We start from the raw sequence: 24,769 nt of genomic DNA on the forward strand, positions 1-24,769 counted from the left end.
AGGGCTAAAGTGATGGCTTCAGGTGGCCATGTTGGATAGAGTCAACAACACACTGCTTTTATGAGCAGGTGTGTTACCTGTGGCTCCCGCAGGAAGCACTTCTTAGGTTTTCCGCTGCCTTAGCTGACCCACACAGAACCAATGAATCAGACGATGGGAAATAAAAACGCGCACTATCTGCCACATATCGCTGTTTAATTGCTTCAAAGCACCTTTGATTGGGAGCCTGTGCGCGCAGGTTTTCGTGGCACACGGAGGAGGGAAGTGCTTCCTGATAATAATAATAAAGAGGTGCGTCTTATTTCCATTCCTGTGATTGAGTGCGCACAGCTTTTACCGCCGGACCTGGGGGCGTTGACGCATTGTGGAGTCGACAGGGGGGTAAGCACTGCAGCCCCGGCTTCGCCACACAACGCAGGCATCTATCGGCGAGATCGCGATGGCCGTGGTGCAGCTCGACAGGGACGACCATCAACCGGAGAACGGCTTCGTGTCCCCAGAAACCACGTCGCCGGGGCTGCTGGCACAGATAGACGATTCCGTCCTGCCAGCTCTCGGGGGGTTTGGGAAATACCAGAAACAGCTGATCGTGCTGACATGGATTCCGGCTTTATTTATTGGATTCAGCCAGTACTCTGATAATTTCCTTCTTGCACAGCCAAACAGCACATGTATCCAGCCGTTGGCGAACCCGACTAACCAGACTACGAGCCATCCGTTCTTGGTAGACAATCCCCAAAACACCAGTGCGCGGTCATCTAATATTTATGACAGTGGAAGTTACGGCTCCCACAATGACACGACGGACACGCAGTGTCGGTGCAGCGAGTGGACATTTCAGCTCCACACGGGACTCGTGCAGAATGTTGTTACCAAGGTAAGCGGCCCATCTTGAGGAGGGGCAACCTTCCCATCACATTGTGCTCTGAATACTGTGACAGCATTGTCGCGTTAATCCTGTTAGGCTCGATCCACGTTAAGAGGACATTCTGGCACTATGGCCCCTACATGCAGCAACACAGACATGTTAAAAAAAAAAAAAAAAAAGAATGAAATAGCTCTTAGACATAGTGATTGTGTTCATTATGCCTCCATTGTTATATCCAAGGCATCATCCACTGTAGCCCATCAAGCACTTAAGTCATTTCACAGTGTGGGGATTCACAGAGCAGGACACTAGGATGTTATACTGTAGGTGAGACAATGCATGTTGCTGACACTACTGAGTCACTGCAACATATGACACACAAGTGTGCTCAGAGATGCTCACGCCAACACACATTGGGCAATAGACTATCAGGGCTGGTGGAATTTTGCTGTTTTTGTGAAGTCTTTCATTTGGAGCGAAGGTCTTTAATGCACTCTCTAGAAACAGTATCCCGAATTTAATCCCATCCCTTGAAAACCCCACCCGCTCAGCACTTTACTAATCAAATACATGTGAGATATTCTTACAGCTTTTGTTATTAGGCACCTTCGGTGCTTCCTGTCGCATCACTATTCACTAGCAATATTCCTGTCTGTACAGGCCAGGCTGAGGAGTCTCAGCCTGCCTTCATCATACTTGGTCTGCTAGCTGGAAGAGTGAGAGCTTTATATATTATTACACCTATCAGCTCTTGTCCTGCTGTGAATGCTGCATCTCAAGATATCACGTCTTCTTTTAGTACGGGCAGCGAAATCCTGGAACTTGAATCCACAGGGTCGTCTGAGTAAAGCTGACATTAGTGTTGGCGGGATCAGTGGATTAAATCTGCAGAGAAAATACTGTGACACATCTAGTTGTTTGTTGTTGGCTGCAGGAACTTTCTAACCCACAACCTCGATTTTTCCCTTAACGTGGACTTGTAGGGCAAAGGTGTTCAGCTCCAGTTTCTTTTTTCAGTTTTCCTTCTTCTCCTTTATACTGGTTGCTGCTTACACCTCTAAGTGAGTATGTTTGTATATTTTAACAGCCTACACACACACACACACACACACACATATATGTACACATATGAAATTTAGCTCTGATGAGTCTCTAGATAAGAGGATCGCCCTGGTGTTCAGCATGGTAAATTTCTACAGTGGAATAGACTAAAAAAGAGAGATGCAATATGCGCCACCTGTAGTTTTGGAAAGTTTGGCATGCAAGCATTTCCAGTAAGTGTCTGATCTGGAGCTGCGCTGTGAAGCTTAAGCTTGGATCCACTGTGTGATGCCAAATGCCCATTAGCTTATCACTGATAGTGTCCGCATTTAAATAAGGCAAATGAAAATGTGGCTGTGGCACTTTAAATGATCTATGAACTGAGGGAGGGGGGTTTACGTCTCGATTTCCTAATCAGTTAAGGCTCGTTTTGAGACTGGGGCTGCATGAAATTGAGGCCAGGCTCATAAGCACTGTGACCTCTTTGGTTATGTTGGCCATAACCTGCAGAAGTTAACATTTGTGTTGCCTGTGCATACGCATAACAAGCCTAGCACGTTATGTTGACACTGCCACCACTGCTGATCAGTAAAAGAGCGGAGAAGTTGGCAGCACTCATCGTCCGTGACCCCATGCAAGTCTACATTGTCACAAGGTCACTGCCGGGAGACTGAGTCTGATGGCATGCAGACAAATCTCACAATGTATCCAGAAATTAGGCAGAAGTGGCTCAGACTCGTCGTTGGCCTTGTACCCTTTGGCAAGCTGCTCTTCCCTCTTCTAAGGCCCAATTCTGTCCCCACAGCACCGAGACTAGGATTTGACACTGCAGCAGGATGTGATGACTTGGCACTTCTCCCCGTGTTTGGATTGCATGGCCATAACTGCACATGCTCAGCTATCAGTGACACTTGATCCCTGAAAACCAAAGCAGAGGGCCAACACTGACGAAACGGTGTAGTGTCAGAATGTACCAAAACATTCGAACTCACGAACCACTGTATGAACGCTTCATATCACATGCATGTAACATGTATTTATAAGTAGACGCTTTTACCGCGCGTCTGCAGAATCGTCAGCGTAGGAATATGTTTCAACTCAGTCTTTTTCTCAGGGTGTCACAGAAAGAAGTTCCTGATGTAAGCAGCTGAGGTTGAGAAGGTGGTGAAGGATCGAGAGTGGCTAATGTGGAGACCCATTCTAATTGAGTCAAAGCTCTCCTCAGGGTCCATCTTAATTGGACTGAGCCTCAGAAATGAGTATATATCATTGCTCAGAGACACTCTCTCTGCAATGTAACCTACTCAGCTCCCATTCAGACGAGTAGCAGCTGCACATGCTGCCCAAAATAGTGGCCAGAGAATCTCATCATAGCAAAGATTAACCCCTCTGCTTATTCACTATAAAAGCTTGGTGGTTGTGTATTAAACACATACACCTCAGAGATATGATGAGACATTTAATGAGCAAACTTGGGCTTTGGGGAGTTTAGATGTACATTTTTTTTTTTAACATATTGACAATGAAAATAATTAGTTTCTTTCGAAGTTGAGTGGCTAATTGAGTCATTGTTCCTTCATTATATAGATATATATACAGATAGTACACTGGAAACCCACCAAGTGACAGGTGCCAAGTGGGTTTCGTGTTGTGGTGGACTGGAATCTTATGCTGGATGTGATCTACAGGTGTCACAACACACTGCATCAAAAAAGCCGGTCAGAGTGTCCATACTGAACATTGTTCAAATCAACAATAAACCCAAAAGGTGGATTTAAAGTTGTGGCTCCTCTGTTTTTCTTGGTACAACTATCCAATAAGTCCGTGTCATTTTTGTATTGTTTTACTCAGAATGTAGGGTAAAGTTTTTTTTTTTAAGTGTACACCCTGTCTATCTGTGTGTGCTGGAGGTTGCACACCCATAGATCTGAAAGATGATACTGCAGTTGAACACCCATATAGGCCTCTCTGATCTGTGTCCCTTCATACTGTTTACCCAGCTGGTCGGTCCTTTTCACAGACCCAGGATCAGTGTGGGACGCAATGACCCCCCTGCAGATACCCAGTCAGCACACAATGACAGCCACTCACAGCGTCAGCTGGAAGGAAAGGACGCTTGTGTGACTAAAAGATAACTCGGTTGAGGCTCTATATGTGTGTATGACAAGAGTGTATACTGCAGGCTCATTTCTGATAAGTGCTGTTTTTGTAACAGGGAGGGGCGAACATTGTGGGGAGTCCGACCCTTGACAGTGGTCTTAGTTTGTTTATGTGAAGAAATTCAAGCTATAGGAATCTCCTAAGGTCTCCTTGGGGTCAGACCTGTAGTTGGCTCTGGACTTTCAGCGTGAGGGGACTGTTAAATTGCACTGAATTGAATATTAGTTTGATAGGCAAATATTTCTTGTTGTTTGCATCAGTGCCCCTGATGATTGCAGGACTTCCAACATCCATCTGCACAAAAGTCAGGATTTCTCATCTGAAATCCAGAGTCCAGATTACTTGCAGTTGCTTGTCATACCTACTAGATATAATACATATTTGCCATTAGACAGTAGGTCCCTGAGAGGGTTTTTGTTTCCTTCTTGACTTCTTTCCTTTTTTTTTTTTTTGGTCGCTGCTTACCTGACCTTTCTATTCTCCTTCACCCACACCTATGTTAGAATTTCAGCCCCTCAGTGAGGCTGTGATGCTAAAACTTGCACTTGGCAGCAGAAATAGTCTGATAATCACAGTGATGGTCTGTTGCCAGGCAGTAACAATGCAGCAGTCGCTTCTCACAACTGCTATTAGGCATCTCTGTCCCTCCCTCTCTTGCCTGTTATTTTATATTTCTCTTCATCTCTTTCTATGTTCTGCGTGTGCATTGTATAGTGTTTATTCTTCACTGCTCCAACCCTTTCCTCCATCTCCCTACCTCCTTATTCCACAGCTCCCCCCCCCCCCCCCCCCCCCCAACCCACCCACATCTCTAGTTCATCGAGTGCAGAAATGTGCAGCTGTAGTTGGGAGCGTCTTCAGCTGATCTAATGAGACTCACTGTTTCATTGGTGGCCAGTCATACGGACACCCTGGGGATTTTAACTGATTCGCTTGTCGCTCTTCATTGTCCAGCATTTTCTGTCGGCTAATAGATTTATATACGTCCAACTGAACTCCACACACTAGCTTCTATACATTACTCCCAAATGAGCAGGAGAATAGCATAGGAGCAACTGACAGAAATAATAGGGGCATAGTCAAGCAGTCAAGCTGCATGGATTCGACTCCTGTTTACGTTGAATCACAGTTTGCTGGATTTTCTTCATGCCACCACAGCAAAGCTCATAGTTTCGTTTGACTGCACACGGTTTGTCACAGTCCTCCTGGAGAAGGGCAGTTTCAGTTTTTTGTTTTAAAAACAAACTGATGGTTTGCAGTGGTTGTGCAACAGGCTCGTGTTTGCCTCCCGGTCTTTTTTTTTTTTCTGCTGACATTGATACTGACACGATGAATGAGTGGCATGCTTGGATCACGTGACGGCTGGGTGACTGGGTAATCCTGGAGCGTTCCATTTGGAACAGGTCACCATAGTCGAGGTTAGAGGAGGTTAGAGAAACTACATTATTTCAATCCGAGGTAGAAAAATAAATGGGATTTTATCATGACATCATTCGTGTTTTGTTTGCCTCCCGTACACTATGCTCCCTTGTGTGCTCCTGGTTCCTGCCAGTCAATACTTTGCCAAAAAAGTAACTCCTCCACCTCTTCGAAATTCACGTTCTCATCCTTATTAAAAGTAAGAAGCAGGATATTTGGGTAATAATGTAAGTGGTAAACGAAAACGTGGGCTCGGGGAGGGGGGGGATTTCTTTAGGGACACCTCGTACACGTTGTCACAACCTGTCACTACAGTTAGGGGGAAAAAACAGGGCGTGTTTGAGTCATGCCAAGCCACCATACACTGTGCACTCTAGGAATCCCCCTGAGGTGGCGAGTGCCGTCAGCAAAGAAGCACTGTAGAGAAGGCAGAAATAGATAATGAAATATAAAAATGTTTGTTTATGCTGACCCACTGTCTCGAGCTGGGGAAAGTACGGGCATAAACAGTGGGCTGAATTTTTGATGCATCAAATACGTGATGTAGGCTTTTAGAGACCAGTGTCAATTGCACTTGATACCGTATTTTGATACTGGCAGAAATACTTTTTAGCTATCCACATATTTTTGTGGAAAAACTAGCAAATTAGCTAATAACTGTGAACAGTCAGCCCATCTGTTGGTGGGGCGTCACAGAGCTCCAAATTAAAATTATATTTATCTTTCAGTTTCCTTTTTTTGTTTAGTCCAGCGTGCATTTCTCCGAACTAATGTCCATTTTCATTTGTCTCAACAGTGGAGTCTGGTATGTAACTCAGCATGGAGAGTCCATATCGCAAAGTTCTCTCTGTTGGTGGGATCCATCTTTGGATACCTAGTGTTTGGAATCCTTGCGGACTGGTAAGAAATTTTAAAGAAGTTATTTCTGAGCAAAATAATCGACTGATGTATCTTATTCCACGTTTAATATGTTACGTTTTCTTTCTTTTTTTTTACCTTTGCAGGTTTGGCCGACACCCAGTCCTGATTATATCGGTGCTGTTCATGCTGGTTTTTGGTCTGACTGTGGCCTTCTCTGTCAATGTCCCCATGTTCATCACCTTGCGTTTCTTTGAAGGCTTTTGTCTGGCAGGGATCACCCTCTCTCTCTACGTCCTCAGTAAGTCTCGAATGTTTCCAGCTCAATATTTTCCTCAAATGTTAAATCGGGTTGGAAAACTTAGAGACGGCTTCTCAGTTCAGTTTAATACCAGACTCTGATATGATCCAGATCAAACAGAAGTTTGACTCCTACTTTTACCCCTCACATGGAAAAGAACCCTACAAAGCCTGCACATGATGGGTACATGTTGTGGTTTGAATAATGCTAATAGAATAAGGCTAAAACTAACAGATCCTAGAATATTAAATCAATATAGCAAGGATAACGTTTTGTTTTTGGTGTTTCCCCAAATCCGTTAAAGAGCAGGATAAAGTCACCTCACCCTAATATTCCAATGCCAACTTATTTGCTCCCACACACTTTTTCTTTTTTCACCTGTAAGTACACAAAATAATTGAGGTAAATGCAGGTCATGACTTTGCGTTGGAAGTAACTGTAGTTACAAGTGTAGTTAGTAGCAATCATTAATTGACACTACAACAAACAGAGACTCTGTTGGGTCCAGCAGAAGCTCGTTAGATTTGGTTTTGGAGGGATTAGATAAAAAGACACAACCTTCCAAACTCCAACTTAATACAAGGTGTGTTACACACTGCTTTAACTTGTTGTGAAATCAAAATATTGACCTGCTATTTCAGTTAGTTCCTGTATAGGGGAGCAGTTTAGGGAATTCACATGTTCAATTGTAAAAGGAAAAGAAACTATGAATTTTTTTTTGGTCTTGAGTATCTGTTTTTTTAATTGGTGCTTAAACGAGGAACTGACAGACAATGGCCACACCACAAATGCAGAAACGATAATGGAGGCCTGTGCTGTTTAGTGGTTAGTCAAACTGGTTTGTTTGGGAGGTGGCTCCTTGTCTAGTAAGTAAAGGCAGCGCTTGTTGCATTGTAAATTCAGTTTCAAGATTTAAACATGCAGCTCTCCCTGTTGAAGCTAAGTAAAAACTTGATATATTATAATGATATATTATATATTATTCCCACTTATTTGAATTTATTTTTGCAGGGAGTCAAAGAATTATGTCAAAAGAAAGTCAAAGAACTACGACTTAGTTACTTAAAAAAAATATTCTTAACATAATTCTGTGACAATTGTTGATTTATATTAAAGAAAAATAAAATACTTAGATTCTTCCCACTTACTGCTCTCACTAACAACACGAACAAATCATTACACTATAATTCTCGTCACTTGTCTCTAACTAAAGGTAGGACTCCAGTACAACAAGACTAACTGGGACCTCAGATTGCAGTGACTGACATTTATTAAACTGAATGCTGTTTATGGGTAAATTCTCATTACTGTGAAGCTGTTAGTCTCTTTATCCTTGAAGTGAACTCTTTAAAATTATATTAGGTGCACAAGCACACGTCTCTTCCTGAGATTTTAATCCTTGTTGCTGCTAATCAATAATCTGATACTGACAGACGGGGGTCGGGTGGTTTGGTAACTTGTCTCTGCTATAGTTTCATGCATCACTGCAGAAAGACTGTAATGTATGTGGTGAGGAATCGGGTCTCTTTCTGTGACCTTCTCAGCAAACTAAAGGTTTAAATAATTAGTTCCATGTTGTGCTAGCGCCAAACAATGGAAGGGAAGAGACTTTCTGATAGTGTCCTGCTAATTGGCCTTGCAGTTGATGCACATTCTGGTCTCGGTGATGGATTTTTAAAAGCCTCTTTGACTGCAGTAATCGACCAGTGTAGAGGGAAGCTAGAAAAGCGAGGAAGGGAAGGAAGAAGGCTGCATGACTTCAGGGATGAAGGAATGGACCTTCGCTGTTCTTGTCTTTTTAATTTACTCCACACTGTAAACTGTGAAAAGCCTTGCCTTGCTCCTAAAATAGAAGGGGCGTTTAGTCTGCACCCAGGACGAAGGAAAAGGGGGTGGGACAGCAGGAAGGAAACAAGTGGAATTATATCATAAAGTAAGGTGTCTTATCAAATTTGAAAACATGTGACATCAGCAACCATTCATTTCACATTAGCCTTCAATGGATGGTTCAATGAATCAGTAGTTGTCAGTTGGAGGTGGAACGGTTTAAAAATTCTGCACGTTCGGTATTAAACTACGTTTCTACTAACATTTTTTGTATAAGCCGTTTTTATCTGTCTAATGTAGACTATGGGCGATAAAACTTAACACACTTTAATAATTTAATATGTTGTACATTACCTATCATCATATGTCTGTTTAATTTGTGCTAAAGGTAAAATCTTACTGGAGTTTTACCGAATTTCCTATTCTGCCAAGCATTCTGCAGTGTAAAAGAACTGCAAGTGCTAATTTTACTTACAGGTGATTTTATATTACAGGTTTTCTATAATCCGATCCTTATGAAAGCTGCACCTTATTGGTAAATGGTCTGCACTTATATAGAGCTTTTCTACCTATTGGCGCTCAAAGCGCTTTACACTGCTTCTTATTCACCCATTCACACTCTCAATCACACACACACACTCACACACCGATGAGGGAGCAACTCTCACTGGAAGGAGAAACTAAGTTGTGGTTTAGTGTCTCACTCAAGGGCAGTCCGGCATGTGACTGGAGGAGCCGGGGATCGAACCAACAACCACAGGATTGGCACAATGACCACTGTACCTCACTGTGCCAGAGTCACCACTTTACCCTCTATGATCCATTCAAGTGCCTGTCTGGTTGACTCGGAGACCAATAGGATATGTACTGTATTTCTGCTTCGTAGAAAGGTTTCTGTTTTAAGTCTAGGATGCACATTGTGGAGTCTGCTGATACATTTAACGCAGCCAGTGGTTGTAATTCAGTATAAAAGTAACTTAACAGGCATAAAACAAGCAGCCAGGCAATGACCTCAGCTAATCAGTTTCCTCCTTGTTATTATTGCACTGTTCCATTCCAATTACTCATTAAATCATTCTCAAACCAATTATCTCATCTAAGATGCTTCATTGTTTTTACTAATCTCTAATTCTTTGTGACTGGAAATGATAGTTCTGTTTACCAAAAAACTTGCAACTGCAATGCTAAATAGAAAGCTCCACTGTAAGCTTGGCCTAACTGGGGACTTGTTTGTTTGAGCTTTGCATATTTGTGTAGGTTTTGTGTTGCTCTACTTCCACACTCATTTGCGATCATGTGTGTGTGGCCTCTGTCACATAATTACCCAGCAGCCAATCTTTCTATTGACAAAACTAGCTCTGGAACAAGAATAAGAAAAGTGTTCATGTTACTGGAGTGATTCAGCCACTGCAGTTCAAAACCGTCTGTCTAGGGTGCGGTTTGGATGCATTCACCCATTTAAATGCTAAGATTCACCGTAGACATCGCACTGTGTCAGTCATATGACACTGCAGCATGTGTCATTCTAAAGCACTTTTGTGGCGTGCTTTGTTTGACTCTGCTTACAAAGGAAAGTCGGAACCAAATCCTGACTTCAGCTGTGTTTACACTGGAAACCTTTACACTAATCCCCCCCCCCCCCTATTCATCAGTCCATGAGTGATTCAGTCTTAGTTTTGAGTCTTGAAGCCTGGCTGCGATCTTATTCTAGAATTTTAGTCTAGAATAAAGAGTTGTGAAAATGTGTGTATTCTGAGAATACAGTGATAAATCTGTACATTGAACTACCACACAGAGAGACAGAAACAAGAATTAAGGGTGTGGTGGTTTCAGACTAAGTGAGGAAACGGGGACCAGCAGCAGCTAGACTGAGGAAGAAAACATTAGAACATATAGACTGAGTTATGTGGAAGCTGCCTAGAGAAGGCCACATTTTTCACCTCTGACGAATGCTATTCTTAAGACGCAGCGGGATACAAATACACCAAAACCTTGCGTGAAAAACAAGTGTTTCTCTACGTTAACTTTAAGCATTAATGCATCTCTCTGTAGCACTGACCTACAGTGGTGTTGGTTTCAAAGTGCAACAGCAGAATAGGAAAGCAGATGGTTATAGAAAATAATGGGAAGGACTTGCTGCTATTTATACCCCAGTGTTTCATTAGTACATCATCCAGGGTGCACCTCACCTCTCCCCAGTGACAACTGGGGTGGGCTCCAGAGCCATGGGAACCTGCACAGGGTAAGCAGGTGGATATATATGTGTATATATAACATAGTATGTAAAATACATTTTATTTTCAGCATCACAGCAGCGAGCAGCTCAAAGTCACGGTGCTTCTCAGTCGTGTGATTTTCCCCCCACGCCTACAGCCCAGACCCTCGTCATCTACCCTTTCACATTAAAACATGGGCCCACATCTGCTGAGTCATGCTAGCTGGCTGCAGCGCTTGTTTTGTGTGAGTTTTGTGATCAGCTTGAGATGCGGTGACTGTGTACTAGGGCAGTAGGCCAAGCTCACTTTTTGCTTACGCATGTTTTATCGAGCACTTGCCGTAATCAGTTGTTTTCCAACAGAGTCGAACAGTATTTTCTGTTTTTCTAGTAAGTAGCTTAAGTAGTTTTCTGTATAAAAAAAATGATTGCCTGCTCTGTGCATCTGTATTTACACGCTGCCTTAATGTTTTTCATTGTACCCCTTATTATTTTCCGATTGCAACGGTTAGATGTTTTTTTAAGAGGCAGGATGTTTACTCTGTAGAAGTGAGCGGCTTACAGTAAAGACCAAATGTCTCTAAAGTCGTCTAAGTGCTCACCTTCCACGTCCGAATTGAGCGGCAGCGAGCCTGTACATGTGGTGGGTGTGTGCAAAGAAAGCCTTGCAGGGAGACACAGACATTGAGACACAGAGATGCAGAAAGGCAACACACACAGACCTCGTGATTGGATCATAAAGAGCTGCGTGACTTTGCTGTCAGTGACCTTTGACACACATGCTCCCAATTGCGCAATGTGCGATGGTCGACGAATTTTTCTTTTTTCAATCCCTCTTTAACTAGACCGTAGCTGTTTCTGGTCTTGTCATAAAATACTTTCCCAACTGAAGCAAAGCACTTGTTCAGCTTTATCAGTGCCCATAAGGCATGTGGAGAAATAATGACGAAATCAAAAGCGATTTTCAGACACTACGGTGGTTTCACTTGCTTGTTTGTCCTGATGCCATGTCATGGCTACTGATCGCAACAGATCGCACAAAAGCAAACACAGTTAGCGGCTGGCATTGAGTAATCGTCTCGTTAATTTAATCGTTTCTCAAAAAAAAGCAGCAGTGCCTAATTAAAGTTCATTTGTAAAACCTCACCTGTTAGTGTGCGCCACAAAATGGCAATAATTAAACCACATCCTGTGCTGCAGTGATTTTATTTTCCAGGCTGATTTAGTTCTGTGGTTTTTCTATTGAGCCCTGGCTAAAATGCACACAGCATACATTATTCATATGAGGCCTGAATTTGATTTAGTTAATAATTAGCTTTGGGAAAGTTTCCTGATTGGTAGAGAAGATGCAAGATGGAGGGAGACTAAGGTGCCAAAAAGCCTCTTCATAGTATTGCATTTATGTCTAATCCATGAACGTAACACGAGCTCCTGTTAGCAGGTGTACAGTGTGTTCTCATGGGAAACAAAAAAAACCAGTGTCAGTGTGTATTGGTGTGGACACACCCAGGCTCTTGATTGAGTGGCTAGTGTTTGCTGTCACTCCTTTTGTACATGCACTGGACTTGTATGCGTAGTAGTCAATAACAGGGAAGGGCAGCCTACAACCTACAGGATGATGTGAGGATACAGTGTCACAAAGGAGTCAGGAGTCCTTTTCAGTTTCTTTAATTTTAAACCCACGACCAACGCAAGCTGAGATCCAGCCTCCCCTCAAGTGTTTACGATAATGGATGAATGGATGATAACCCTGACTTTTTTTTTTTTTTTTTTTGCACCATGATAACAAAGTAAAAACATGCTGTTGAACTTTTCCATATTGGGTGGAAGTGTTGGTTATCATTTGACTGCCCTTAAGGTAATACCTCACTTAAGCAAGGATGCCGGCTTCAAGGTTTTAATAATACACATTTCAGTTGGGCCATTTCACACTTCTCCTGTGAAATTTTAGGCCAAATCCAATCAGGCTTAAACGTGCAGATTGTCCCTGCGCTTAAGACGCGAACAGTTTGATCATGTGACAACACTTATTTATGTACTCTCACCTGATCTGTCCTCATGAGATGATGAAAACATTATGTGTACGGTCATGTGTGCTCCTCAGGTATTTACATGCATGCTTCCATTCTTTAGAAGGTTGAGTAACACTATTTTATTCAGACAGGATGCTCTGTTGCAGCTTTTTTTTTTTTTTTTTGTCAGGCTTTTCAGGCCATGGCCAGTGTTGTCCTTGTCACCGTTCCCATGTTGCCTTTAAAAGATGTGCTTTCTCTCTGTGGTTCCCGCCTGTAACCACAAATGTGAATCTCTCTGCACACTGATGAGACGGAAAGGGAAACACATAAAGATGGAAGCTCTTTATGTATTTATATGTGTAAATGGCTTCCCCGGTGTCAATGTCCTATTCCTCTTTGTTTGATGGATTTTGTGTTACCCCAGCATATGACCATGCCTCCCTGATGACGGCAGAGATACTGCGCTGAGCCTTTCTGAGGCCAATTTTTTTTTTATTCTGCCTGTTTTTAAGTTGTCTGAAAAGGATTTTAAACTATAAACGTGATGGGGTAGGCTGTGAGCTACTGTGCACAGAGCGCAGAGTGCACGTTTAACAGCCAAGAAATGGTATATTCTGTGGCACACACGTTGGACTGTTGTCATCCTTCTCTTTAATGTGTTCTAGCTGTCTCCTGATAAATGGGTTAAGGTGCAGACGGAGCTTTTTTTTCTAACCCCTGAGCAGAGTTAAAGTTCCCTTCTGTGCAGAGTTGGCAGTTTTGGTTGCTCAACAGAATTCCTCCCCCTGCACATTAGCAGATGTAGGGTGTACGTTTAACCTCATTTTCTTTGTCTTTTGAAATTGACTGACCAAATGATTAAGTTCCCAGTTTTGACTCATGATATTTGTCAGAGACTTTGCATGACTTAATCTCATGTCATAACTCAACACAAGTCCATGAGTGAACTCACACGCCAAACCATTTCAACACCATTGACCTTTGAACTCTTTTTTTTTTTAAATAACGAGAGTATAAAAAGACAGAATGCTGTTTCAGTTTTCCTTTGTTCAAGCTCATGAATCTCCATGTATCTGTTCAGACTCAGGCATATATATTTATCAGATGAACTGTCCGTCCCATTTCCCAGATACCTGATAGCTTGGTTTTGTGCTGATCTGTGCGCGTTGGGTGGAAGTGGTGGAATTACTGGAATGTTTCTGACATACAGTTACACACACAGCATCAGTGAAAATACCCTCTTGGTGGTGGTTTATCTATTGTTTGATTCATAAGAGTTTCAGCACCCATAGGTCAAAGGGCCAGTGGCTAGTGGAAGTTGGTCAGCTTTTTTGCAGCTCCAGACATGGGAACAATCAATGAGTTTGATTTTATTCTTGGCAATAAGCCCTTATCAGAGAAGGACGTGTGAGTACCAATGATTATTCCTGTCCTCAAAACACAGAGCCAAAAAACCTGTGGAATCTCCCTTTTATCTAATGTCATTGCAATATCCTGTGTTGTTGAAATGCAAACAGTGCACCGTAACAGAAATGTGCCCAATTCTCAGCAGCTTTTAACTGTCGGTTAGACTCATGGATGTATAAACAGGGCACCGCCTTCAGCCCCTCAGCCCTTCAGCTATTTTATTTTCCAGTGACTGCTCATGATATTGCAACAAAAAAAAAAATGTACTGCTTCCCTAAACCATCTTCTTAGGGTATAATAAAAGCAAATAAGCTGACAGGAAACCCTCAATGGGAAACAAAGTCTCTTTTTTGTTTTTATTATTATTGCTTTTAATTCATGGAGGTTTGATATCTGTAAAACTTTCTCAGAGCCTGAAAGATTGAGTATTTATCGTCCGAGTGTAAATCCTGCTGGCTGGTAATGTAGAACCAAACACAGATGATGGAAACCTTTTTAAGTTCTTGTGCTCATTGTCATCCACTGTATTTGTGAGTCTTGTACGTGCTTCTCTTTTTTCTAGGTCCTACTCAGGGAAATTTGGCTTGCTGACAATGCTATACTGGCCTGTCACTTAGAGGAAGCAGTCCAAAATCTTATCATGTGCTTTGCACAAAATAAAATCACTCAGCATTTCCATTGATGTCTACAGTTTCAAAGGTGTGGAGCTTAGCAATATATTAGTACAATGACTTGTACTGCAAAGCCACATCAACACTACTAAAAATAAGCTAGAATTATGTCATATACACAAGCAAACATTTATACATTGACTTTCAGAATAGTAAGACCCCACAGTATTTTTATCTTTTAAAGGTAGGTGGATTTGGCAGTGAAATTGTGGCAAGGAGCCATTTGGATTTCATGTGACCAGTAAAAAAGTCATGACACTAGCCCCTGAGTACAGAGTGGCTGCACCGGGTGCCTTTAGTGATCAAGTGTGAAACAATAGGCCTCCCTGACTGCACTCTGTACCTGACAGAAGACTTAGGACCTACTATAATGTGCGCCAAAGATATTTATCCAAACTCAGCCAACCAGCCAAAGCTTCTTTGAGGATTATCATCATCTATATTATTATTAGCTTGATCATTGATGAAGTTATTTCTAAGTCCACTGTAAGTCCGTGTGGAGTAAATACAGTAGTTGGGTTTTAATAGCTGCCATGTTGCTGTGACCTTTCTGCTGGTTTAGTCATGCCGATTAACATCTTTGCTAATTTGATACTGTGTTACGTTAGATATACTTATTTACATCGGTAGGACACAGGCAACGGCGGGGCATTATGGGAATGCTGATCTAGTGGGTTATGGGGGATTAAGGTCAGTTGGAGTAAGGAGCTCATGGCCCGTACTTCACCTCAGTGTAGGCAACACTCAGAAATAACGTTGGGTCCTACTTTTACTGCTAGAAATAATAGTATTCATCCGACACTTTTGTCTCGTTACCCCACCAAATTTTAGAAAAGCTCAAAAAGAGTCCTTACAGTGATGTTGACTGACATGTTAGTAATATTACAGGATGTATACAAATATGACTGCATGCATTTTTTAAAATTCTCATTTTGCAGCAGAGAAAGAATGATGTCATTCCCGGTTTTTGTAACCCATCTGGTGTCCCACCAAAATTTCTGCAAACTTAAACAGAAGAGCTAACCAACTAAGATGACCTACCAGAACTGGGATTACATTTATAAGAACCGGAACTGGAACTTTATACAGTACATAACCTCACAGTAATACTGATGCAACTAATGAAGGCCTTCAGTAACGAAGGGCTCATGGGCTGTTTTGCTTCTTCTGGCACCGAACGCGTGTTAGAATGCAATATGGATTCATTCAAGTATCAGGACATCTTAGAAGAAAGCAGTCTGTGTCTGTGAGGGAGTAAAAGCATGGACATCACTGGACCTTCCAACAGGACAATGTCCACCGAGTTTTGGTTACTGAAAAAATCCTGGAAGTCATTTGACTCGAACCCTATAGAAAATCTGGTTGAAGAAAGATGTTGCAACACGCAAGCTTAAGCACATAAGTGCACTATTACCGGGGCCATAGCCCATGAGGGATGGACTAAGATTCTTCAGGGTTGCTGCCAGAAGCTTGTGTCTGGCAATGCATCATGTTTGCAGCAGGTCACGACTGCAAAAGGGTGCTGCACTAAGTAGTGAAGACACTCGTTATGAAGTTGCTGAATCATTTTGAGAAAGCTGTAATCATTTAAATTTGCTTTTTGTGTCGACTTTGCCCAGGAACTACCTGTAAGATTAGTTGTGTTGGGCTGTTTAAATACTTCTGGAAATGTATGCATTTTGTCATTACACCTAATTTTCAGTGGAGGTTGAATAATTATTGAGTGCAACTGCATGAGTGCTGGTTGGCTCAGATTGTAAAATTATTAGAACTGTCAACTGGGTAACGTACTATAATTCGTGCTGCTATACTGTATGTTGGGATCTCAGTGTGTGTGTGTGTGATCATTTTTCTATACTGTAGCTCACCATAGGATGTACTTTTGAGGTCCCAATGCAGTGACCTTTTCAACGCACATGACGCCTCATACATAACTAAGGAATTCAAATCCCATTCAGTTCATAATCGGTGAACCGTCACTTTTCTCCCGGCAGCACACAGAAAAGGAGCCTTGAGGTTAGTTGGTTCATACTCAGCAGGTCTTGCACCCATCGCCCTGCTCTCCACTCATTGGCTTTGTCATTCCAGCTGTGATAGTGTCTGTGAACAGAGAGCATTATTCATGTCCTCAGAAGGGGGCAAGTCCTAATTGAAATTCCAGTCTTTTCCAATGGAATGAAGCGGGGCCTCTGACACCCACTATTATACAGGCCCTGTCACCTTGAAAGGCTCATCTAGAGCCTGTTAACATTCCTAGGAAGCAGAAAAGACGTATTTAAAAGAAAGTGATGTTTTTAAAAAATGAATGAATGAATGAATGAATGAATGAATGAAGCAGCGTTACCGTAGTGTTCACTTACTATGGTTTTAGGCCATGGCCTCTACTGCAGGAACTGAAGGGCTAGACTGTTTGTTGTTGCTGACTTCCAGTGTGGTGTGCATGCTAATGATTGGGTGAATGAATCGGTGCCATTCGCACGGCAGAGAAATGAGCACAAGGAACCGCTTTCTGGTTAGTTCACCCTTACAGCAGCCTTCTGTCTTGGGGTGTCTGCTGTCTCAGAACAACAACTGAACACTCCGATTTATCACCTTTTATTAAATGTCTTTAGATGCTTTGTAGCTGTAAAGGAACCTTTGTTAGTTTTTGATTTATTTTTTTTTTTATATAAAAAAAAAAGTAATTTGCTAACAAGGTGACATGCTTGTTCTGTCCAACTAACAGTCCAAAGCAAAAAGAAGCATTCAAAGAACTAATAAAAGAAGCAAATTCTCCTGTTTTTAAAGCTGAGACCAACTGTTGATGGTTTTGTTCACAAAATGAATAATATTTCCATCCTGTATTTTCTTGCCTTGATAAAGCATTTTGCAGACTGTTGGTCTCACATTTCCTTTGGAAATAGTTGGCTGCAGTGTGGCAAATGCTGGTTAGTTAATCACATGTAAACTCATAATTGATTTTTCTCTCTGTCTCTAAATCTGAGACAGATTTTTTTTCTTAAAGAAATCTGTGGTTGTCATGATGCATTACAACTGTGTAAATCACACTACTGTCAAGGACCATGTTCTGGCCTGTCTGCCTCACGTAGGCAAAGGTGGTGTGTTATGTTTTGATGGTTGATTCATTGACTTTCCCCCATTTCTGTCAGCAGAAGAACAAATCAAATTATGCCTCAGCTCAGTTTTCCACTTGAATAAATACTCGTGGGATCACATTGATAAAGACACATGGCAAACGTGGCATTTGCCAAGTCATAAATTCTCATTTTGTGTCTCTGTCCTTTTCGGAAAACCTACTAACAGACACTTGTGTTGATTCTCTTCTGCAGGGATTGAGCTGTGCTTGCCAGGATGGCGTTTTTCCATGACCATGGTGGCCAGTTTTGTGATGTTGGGTGGTCAGCTGCTGATGCCCGCCGTGGCATACCTCAGTCGTGACTGGCAGGTACTCCAAGCTGTCATCATCTGCCCTCTGCTGCTGATGATGTCCTACATCTGGTAAGGAAAAGAGCCGAGCATCTGCCGCCACAGGCCAAATTCTACAAAAGACACTAATAAAATATGTGGTGCCAGCTGCAATAACAATCAAACAAGTGTTAGTATTCAGCATTTATAGAATCCACATTGTTGCAGTCAGATTTAAAATTAATTTCAAGAAAGAATTGCAGAGTTTGCCTCAAAGGCATTTTCCTCTCAGTAAATTTCCAGTAGAATGAAATGTAGTGTTGTTTGTTCACTCAGATGTAGTGACCGCAGTTTGTTTTGGAAAAACTCAGGAAAAAAATACTTGCGCATTCTCTTTCATTTATTCTACCGGCTCCAACATTGTTGATGTTAAGCTGGTATGTCTGCTTTAATCTGATCATTGACTTTCTGGCTAAGAAGCATAGCCGAAATTCATGGTTCCAACAGATTGCTGTTAGAAGATCAAATATCAATATCAAGTAACAAGCGATGTCCAAGGTTCAGGTTGTCTTTTATTGCAATGCTATAATAGTGCTGTCAGAACAGCACACACACACACACACACACACACACACACTACTGTTACATTCAAATACATAGACTTGGACAAATAGAAAGTGAAAATGCAGTTGTTCAATTCCTGTGTGATCTAATTGTAAAGTTTAAACCACACCAGTGCAAGATGATGGCTCCTGCATATTTACTTGCATACACATCTGTTTCAATGAAGATAAGCTAACTTTGGAATTTTTTTTATTTTTCTAACTATCAAATCCACTGCTCACAAGGAATGTGTGCAACATGACATGATGCAAAAATGCTAGACAACAGAGCTGAACAAAAAGACAGTGCTAACAGTGTTGGCAGTCACATGTTTTTACCGCCCTGATTCGAGAGAGTACAACCTGGAAATGGTGTGTGCGTGTTTGTTTGTGACTCGGCAGCGTGTGTCTTCCAGTTTAGTGTTAAATGTATATTTCTAGCTTTCTGGAACAATGCTTGAATTGGCAATGCGGGTAACAAAAACAAGATTAGTACTGCGCCAAATGAGCGCAACTTTTGCTTTGAACCATTGCTCCTGTCCTAATAATGAGGACGTTCCCTCTGGCTTTTTTTGACAGGATCTTCCCGGAGTCACTGCGTTGGCTGCTGGCCACTCAGCAGTACTGCCGCTCCAAGTGGATCATCGGTCATATAGTCACAAAGAACCAGGTGAACGTGGAGCTTGACGCAGACAACATCCTCACAGGTAATAAATATACTCAGACAAATTTCTAAACCCATCAGCTGCATTTTACATTTTGAATTTTGTTTGGTACATTTTTAAAAAAAATGTTAATCGATTGCTGCCTATACGTGTGCAGCAGTCTCCTCTTCCAAGCTTTTATTCTTCGGTTGTTGTTTTGAAAGGTAGGGTGCATAGTGATATCCTCAGCTGTGCCTTTCTAAATAAACCAGAATGACAAGGTTATATGCGTTTGCTGTCTTGTTACCATGGTAACGTTCCCTTGTAGAGCTAGCAGTGGGTAATGAACAGTACGTTTTGACGCTCAGGAACCATGATTAATTTCATTATATCCTGGGTGGCTGGATAAGAGCTGACATGACGGTGAGCTGACGCCAGATGGCCGCGGGTCAGGCGGTGTGACCCTGGGATAACTGTCTGCGCTCAGACGAGCTGCCAGAGGGACAGACAGGAGGGTTTTGTTGTCAATAGGTGTAGAAGTCTGCGTTGTTCTTATCAATACATTTTTGGAAAGAAAAAAAACGGCATAATTCCTGGTAAAAGCCCCAGTAAAGCACAGTCAGTTTTATTCTTAGTCCCAAACCCCTTCACTAAGATCTGTATTTTCCACTGCAGTGATTGGCATCCGTACACTTACTGCTGCTCTAGAAGAAGAGCTGAGGAATGTTTTCAAGCACTCAGACATGACAAACGCATGTGTAACTACTGTTCAGAAAGTGACTAGCAGGGTTAGTCTTACTCAGGTGTTAGTGACTTAACCAAGAGACCACTGGAAAGCCTGAGTGATACAGCCAGACATAACCTTGAGGCAGTTTTGTGGAATGGCGTCACACGTGTGTTTCTGTGGAAATCTGTATTCCAATACCAAAACATACACAGTGCTAAGGGGTGTTGCCGCACCAGTAACTATTCCTGTTCTTCTCTGAGCTTTTTTTTTTTCTTTTTTTCCTTCCATACCTGTCTCACAAAGCCAGTGGGAAACTAGTCGGGTAGGATGAAATGTGCTCATTAAAAATACATGTGGAAATGCGTAGAATCCGGTTTGAGTCTTTTAGAACCCGGGCTGCTATCAAGACTTTCCTTTGACCTGAAAACTGAGATTTGACGTGGGGATCTTACCGTGACCGGTGCTCTAAGAGCAGGTTGATATCAACCATTATAGGCTTAATGCAGATACACTGGAATCATTGTGTGTTGGCAGACAAAGAAACATAGTGAAGTAGTTCATAGGCTGGTTTTTATAGAGATATTTGACCCACATATTTCCCTCTATTCTTTTCTCTATAGCTCTATTTAAAAAAAGAAATACTGTATTTATTTATCACTGAATTGTCACAAACAGTGTATCTGTTGTAACATATGTAAATAGAAACTTCAGTATGTTTCTTTTTTAGTACTTTTAAATGTGGGATATTTTTGTGCTAATATGTTTTTGACTATTTATTAATAATGTTTCTTTCACATAGTTTTTACGGTTTCTTGAGGAGGACATACACTTACAAATATGTATAGACATGATTGTATAACTTTTATTCTAATAAAACGTTTATACATGAGCTCTCCTGTATTTGCTTGTTTCCAGAACTGCAAAGAGCTCTTCAGAAGAAACCCAAAAAGACATGCATTGTGAAAATGGTTGGGACAAGAAGTCTGTGGAAGAATATTGTTGTGCTGTGCGTCAACTCGTAAGTATTTATCTTATGGATTAGTACTTTGAAAACAGAATTTTTATGTGGTGTGTTGCTAATAGGTGTGGGAGGATATGACAACAGACAGATGATAAAAGGAAAATGCACATGCATGTGTATGTGTATGCTTAGGGCGAGGCAGTGCCAGGGAGATACGCCATTTTGTACAGTCACGACTCACTCTGAACCTGGAGGCGCAATACAGCATTGATCAGTGGTCCTAAATGCTGTTTGTCCTGCACTATTTGTGCTGCTTTCTCTTTCATACACGTTGGGATCCGGCGTCTGTTTTATTTTTATTTTTTTGCATCTTCCGACCTCCTCTCTAGCTAGACAGACCCAGCTTTTGCTCTGCTTCAGCGCACGGTGTCCCTGACTCCCGGAGTCAACATAAATTTTACATGAGCTGTGTCCTTATGAAACATTAGACAGCCACCAGAGAGAGTGTGCGTGTTTGCTTGTGGGGTGTGTGCATGGTGTGCAATAAGTCCATGTTTACATCTGTGCCCATTTGCTAGAGATACTGTTCTTTCAGATGAGAGCAACCATGATATAACTGAATTGTCATTGGTCCTTCTCTGTTCAACCTCTTCATCTGTTAGATTCGCTTGTGTGTATTATTTGTCTCCCCGTGTTATGTACATCAATGAATTATTATTTTTTTTATTTCTGTCACCAATCACTTAATTCTCCTGGTGTTTTCTGATATTTGTTTTCACCTCACTATGTTTTCCTTACTATGCTCTTTGCTCAGGCTGACAGGCTATGGGATCCATCACTGCTTTGCCCGCAGCATGAGGGACCCTGAAGCAGAGGAAACCACCATGTTCCATAACTTCTATGCAGACTATTACACAATGGCAGGCATTGCAGTTGCGTCCTGCATGGCGCTGTGTCCAGCCGTGTGTCTGATGGGCCGTCGGGGTGGCCTCCTCATGTTCATGATCGTCACCGCTCTAGCGTCACTATTGCAGCTCGGCCTGCTCAACTGTGAGTCCTTCATGCACACACTAATTTTAAAAGTTCTAGTTGCTTTTTGGGAAGCGGAAGAGAATAGTTGGACTTTTCGTGGTTTACAGATGTTTGCAGAGTTAGATGAGATAATCAGTGCTACACTTACAACTTGTTTCTGAGGATTATACAAACAAGATAAAACATGTTAATCAGTACAATTTGCAAGTAAGTAGTAGGTGGTTTTGAAACTTTGGACAGAGGCCAGGCTAGTTGCTTCATGAATGTATTAGGAGGCCGGAATACAGCATTACAACTACTGCCACTGTGAAAAAACCGAATCTTTCATCATCTTCATTCAGGCCATTTAAAACAATCCTTTAATGCAGCAGGGTGATCAGGTCACTTCTTTCCCGACCATTTAGCATATATTCCTGAAACACTGCATAAAACCAAATGCAGCAGTATTGTCCAAAAGACCACCAACCCTCGCCACGGACGGTTTCCCCTTCTGCCTTCTGACAAAAGGCTTCGTAATCTACAAACCAAGAAATCTCTCCTCTTCACTCACAGTCTACTGATTTCTGACTCTACAGTTGTGTTAAGAGGTGTTTTGTTGATTGAAGTTTTTTGCAAAGTTAGTTAGTTATTACATTTTGGTTTCTACCCCTCATGTTTATGGCTTTGAATGACAACTAATATGTCAGAGTTGCTTCCTTCCAGCTTCCAGCACTGCTTATTTTTTCTTTATTCGTTCGCTGCTGTTGGCAACAAATACATGACATCAAATACATTTTACAAAGTTCTGGCCGTGTAAATGATTGAATCCGTGACTAAGAACACACTATGTCCTTTTTGTTTTACATACATACACATTTTGACAATTTTTATATTTCAAACATATCCTTACTAATTTCATACTGTTGAAGTCCAGTGTTTCTACACAACAGCCTGTACAATAAATGTCAGAGCTCTGTTACCTCATATTGTTGCTAATGGAGTAGTTGAGGATAATTACAAACTCCTACTTGTACCCAACTCAGTTTATTCAGTTACAAATGACCGAGACTTAATGTTTAACCTGTGTCAACACATCAAGGTTATGCTCGCGTTTCATGTTCCCCTTTAAAGTTTGTGAACCTTGTTATGTGTTGATGCAGTTTTGCGTTTGTTATTGATTTACATATCTTTCTTTCTCTACTAGTGCTGGGGAAGTACAGCGGGCATCTGAATATAGGTATGATCATCTGTTTATTAGTTTTGTTTCATGTTCATTTGCTGTTTGTTTGTTTGTTTGCTTAAATCTAACAATCACACCTGTCAGTGCCATTGGTCCAAAACCCGGACACACCATGTCACTTAGTGTAGGTTGATGAGCTTTTAGAAAACGTGCTGTGTGCAGATATCCTGCAGGATTTCATTAGGACTATACAAGCCCTGCAGAGATACATAATGAAGTAGAAGATGTAATTATGACTTGTTTCTCACTTATTTATCCCCATTTATGTTGAAGAGCCTCTTTGTTACAGAGCTGCAAATCTCATCACAAGGCGTCTTCCTTTGCTTAGCAATGTCTTTATTCTCGCCACACTAATCCCATCACGTGTGGGAAACAAGCTGATCACAGAGCCGTCTTGTCTGATCCTCTCTCAGCATTTTTTATTCATAAAAAATGGATGTGGGTTGTGTTTAAGCCAACTTTGGCCTAAATGGGCCCTTTGTGCTCATGCCTATTCCTAGAGGCTCATCAAGATAAACTTGGTGCTGGGATGGTGTAACTTTTTATGTCACCAAAGTTTATTGGTGCTGAAAGATCTGCTCAAAGGTAGGTAGGATTAGTAATTGTGATCATGCATTAAAATCGCTTCTGCTTTAGTACTTATAAACGCACATGTTTACTCTGTGTTTATCTGCAAAACCAGATCACGTATATATTGTTTCAAATTACTTGTTACTATTGCTAAATCTTAAAGTCTAGTCCTAATTTAAAACTGAAAGGAACTCTCTCATATCACATCACTCACATGGTCTGTGTAAGAAAAGTGACTGAGAGTGACTGAGACCCCGTGAGACTGGAATTTCCTTCACTTGATTTTATTTGTCACCACTTGAAAAAACTTCAAACACCCATAAAGGTAAACTGACATTGATAATGAGTAGTGATTACATTTCACAATGAGGTGTATTATTGTGTATAAATGACACAAATTATCGTGCCTTTCTTTGCTTGTGCACATCCCTAATTTTTCACCTAATCCCCCTGTGTGGTGATCAACAAAACAGAAATAGTGTGATACGTTCTTTGACTGAATTCCGAGTGGACTGATGCAAAGTGCCGTGCATGCGTGTGTCCTCCTTTGTCTGCAGATAGCTCAGGTACGCTGAATAAGAACTTCTCCATCGCCTTCTCCATCATTGGGATGTTCTCCTCTCATGCAGTCAGCAACCTGAGCATCTTCTTCTGTGCTGAGATCACTCCCACTGTGATCAGGTAGGTGCATAAAACAGAAATGGGGCAACATATGTAAAATGTGCTTTTACTCTGACAGATAAATGATCTGTTATTTAATGCAGGATGAGGCAGGTCCACAATATGTCCAGGTTTGCTCACTTGTATTATGGACTAATAAAGGTTGT

The 24,769-nt window shown here is 41.6% G+C and overlaps 1 protein-coding gene across 1 annotated transcript in view; it reads left to right on the forward strand.

Moving 5' to 3' along the window:
• Positions 1–76: 76 nt before the first annotated feature.
• The window catches only part of LOC137098114 (solute carrier family 22 member 23-like), a 29,700-nt gene continuing 5,007 nt past the window's right edge, over positions 77–24,769 (forward strand). The window contains exons 1-9 of the mRNA XM_067473954.1: positions 77–877; positions 6,285–6,388; positions 6,493–6,647; positions 18,112–18,280; positions 19,369–19,496; positions 21,076–21,178; positions 21,936–22,171; positions 23,337–23,369; positions 24,500–24,623. Coding sequence (XP_067330055.1) covers positions 440–877; positions 6,285–6,388; positions 6,493–6,647; positions 18,112–18,280; positions 19,369–19,496; positions 21,076–21,178; positions 21,936–22,171; positions 23,337–23,369; positions 24,500–24,623 — 1,490 coding nt within the window. The 5' untranslated portion in view covers positions 77–439. The remainder of the gene's footprint in view (positions 878–6,284; positions 6,389–6,492; positions 6,648–18,111; positions 18,281–19,368; positions 19,497–21,075; positions 21,179–21,935; positions 22,172–23,336; positions 23,370–24,499; positions 24,624–24,769) is intronic.

The sequence above is a fragment of the Channa argus genome, chromosome 14, assembly GCF_033026475.1.
Source record: "Channa argus isolate prfri chromosome 14, Channa argus male v1.0, whole genome shotgun sequence".
Classification (NCBI taxonomy): domain Eukaryota; kingdom Metazoa; phylum Chordata; class Actinopteri; order Anabantiformes; family Channidae; genus Channa; species Channa argus.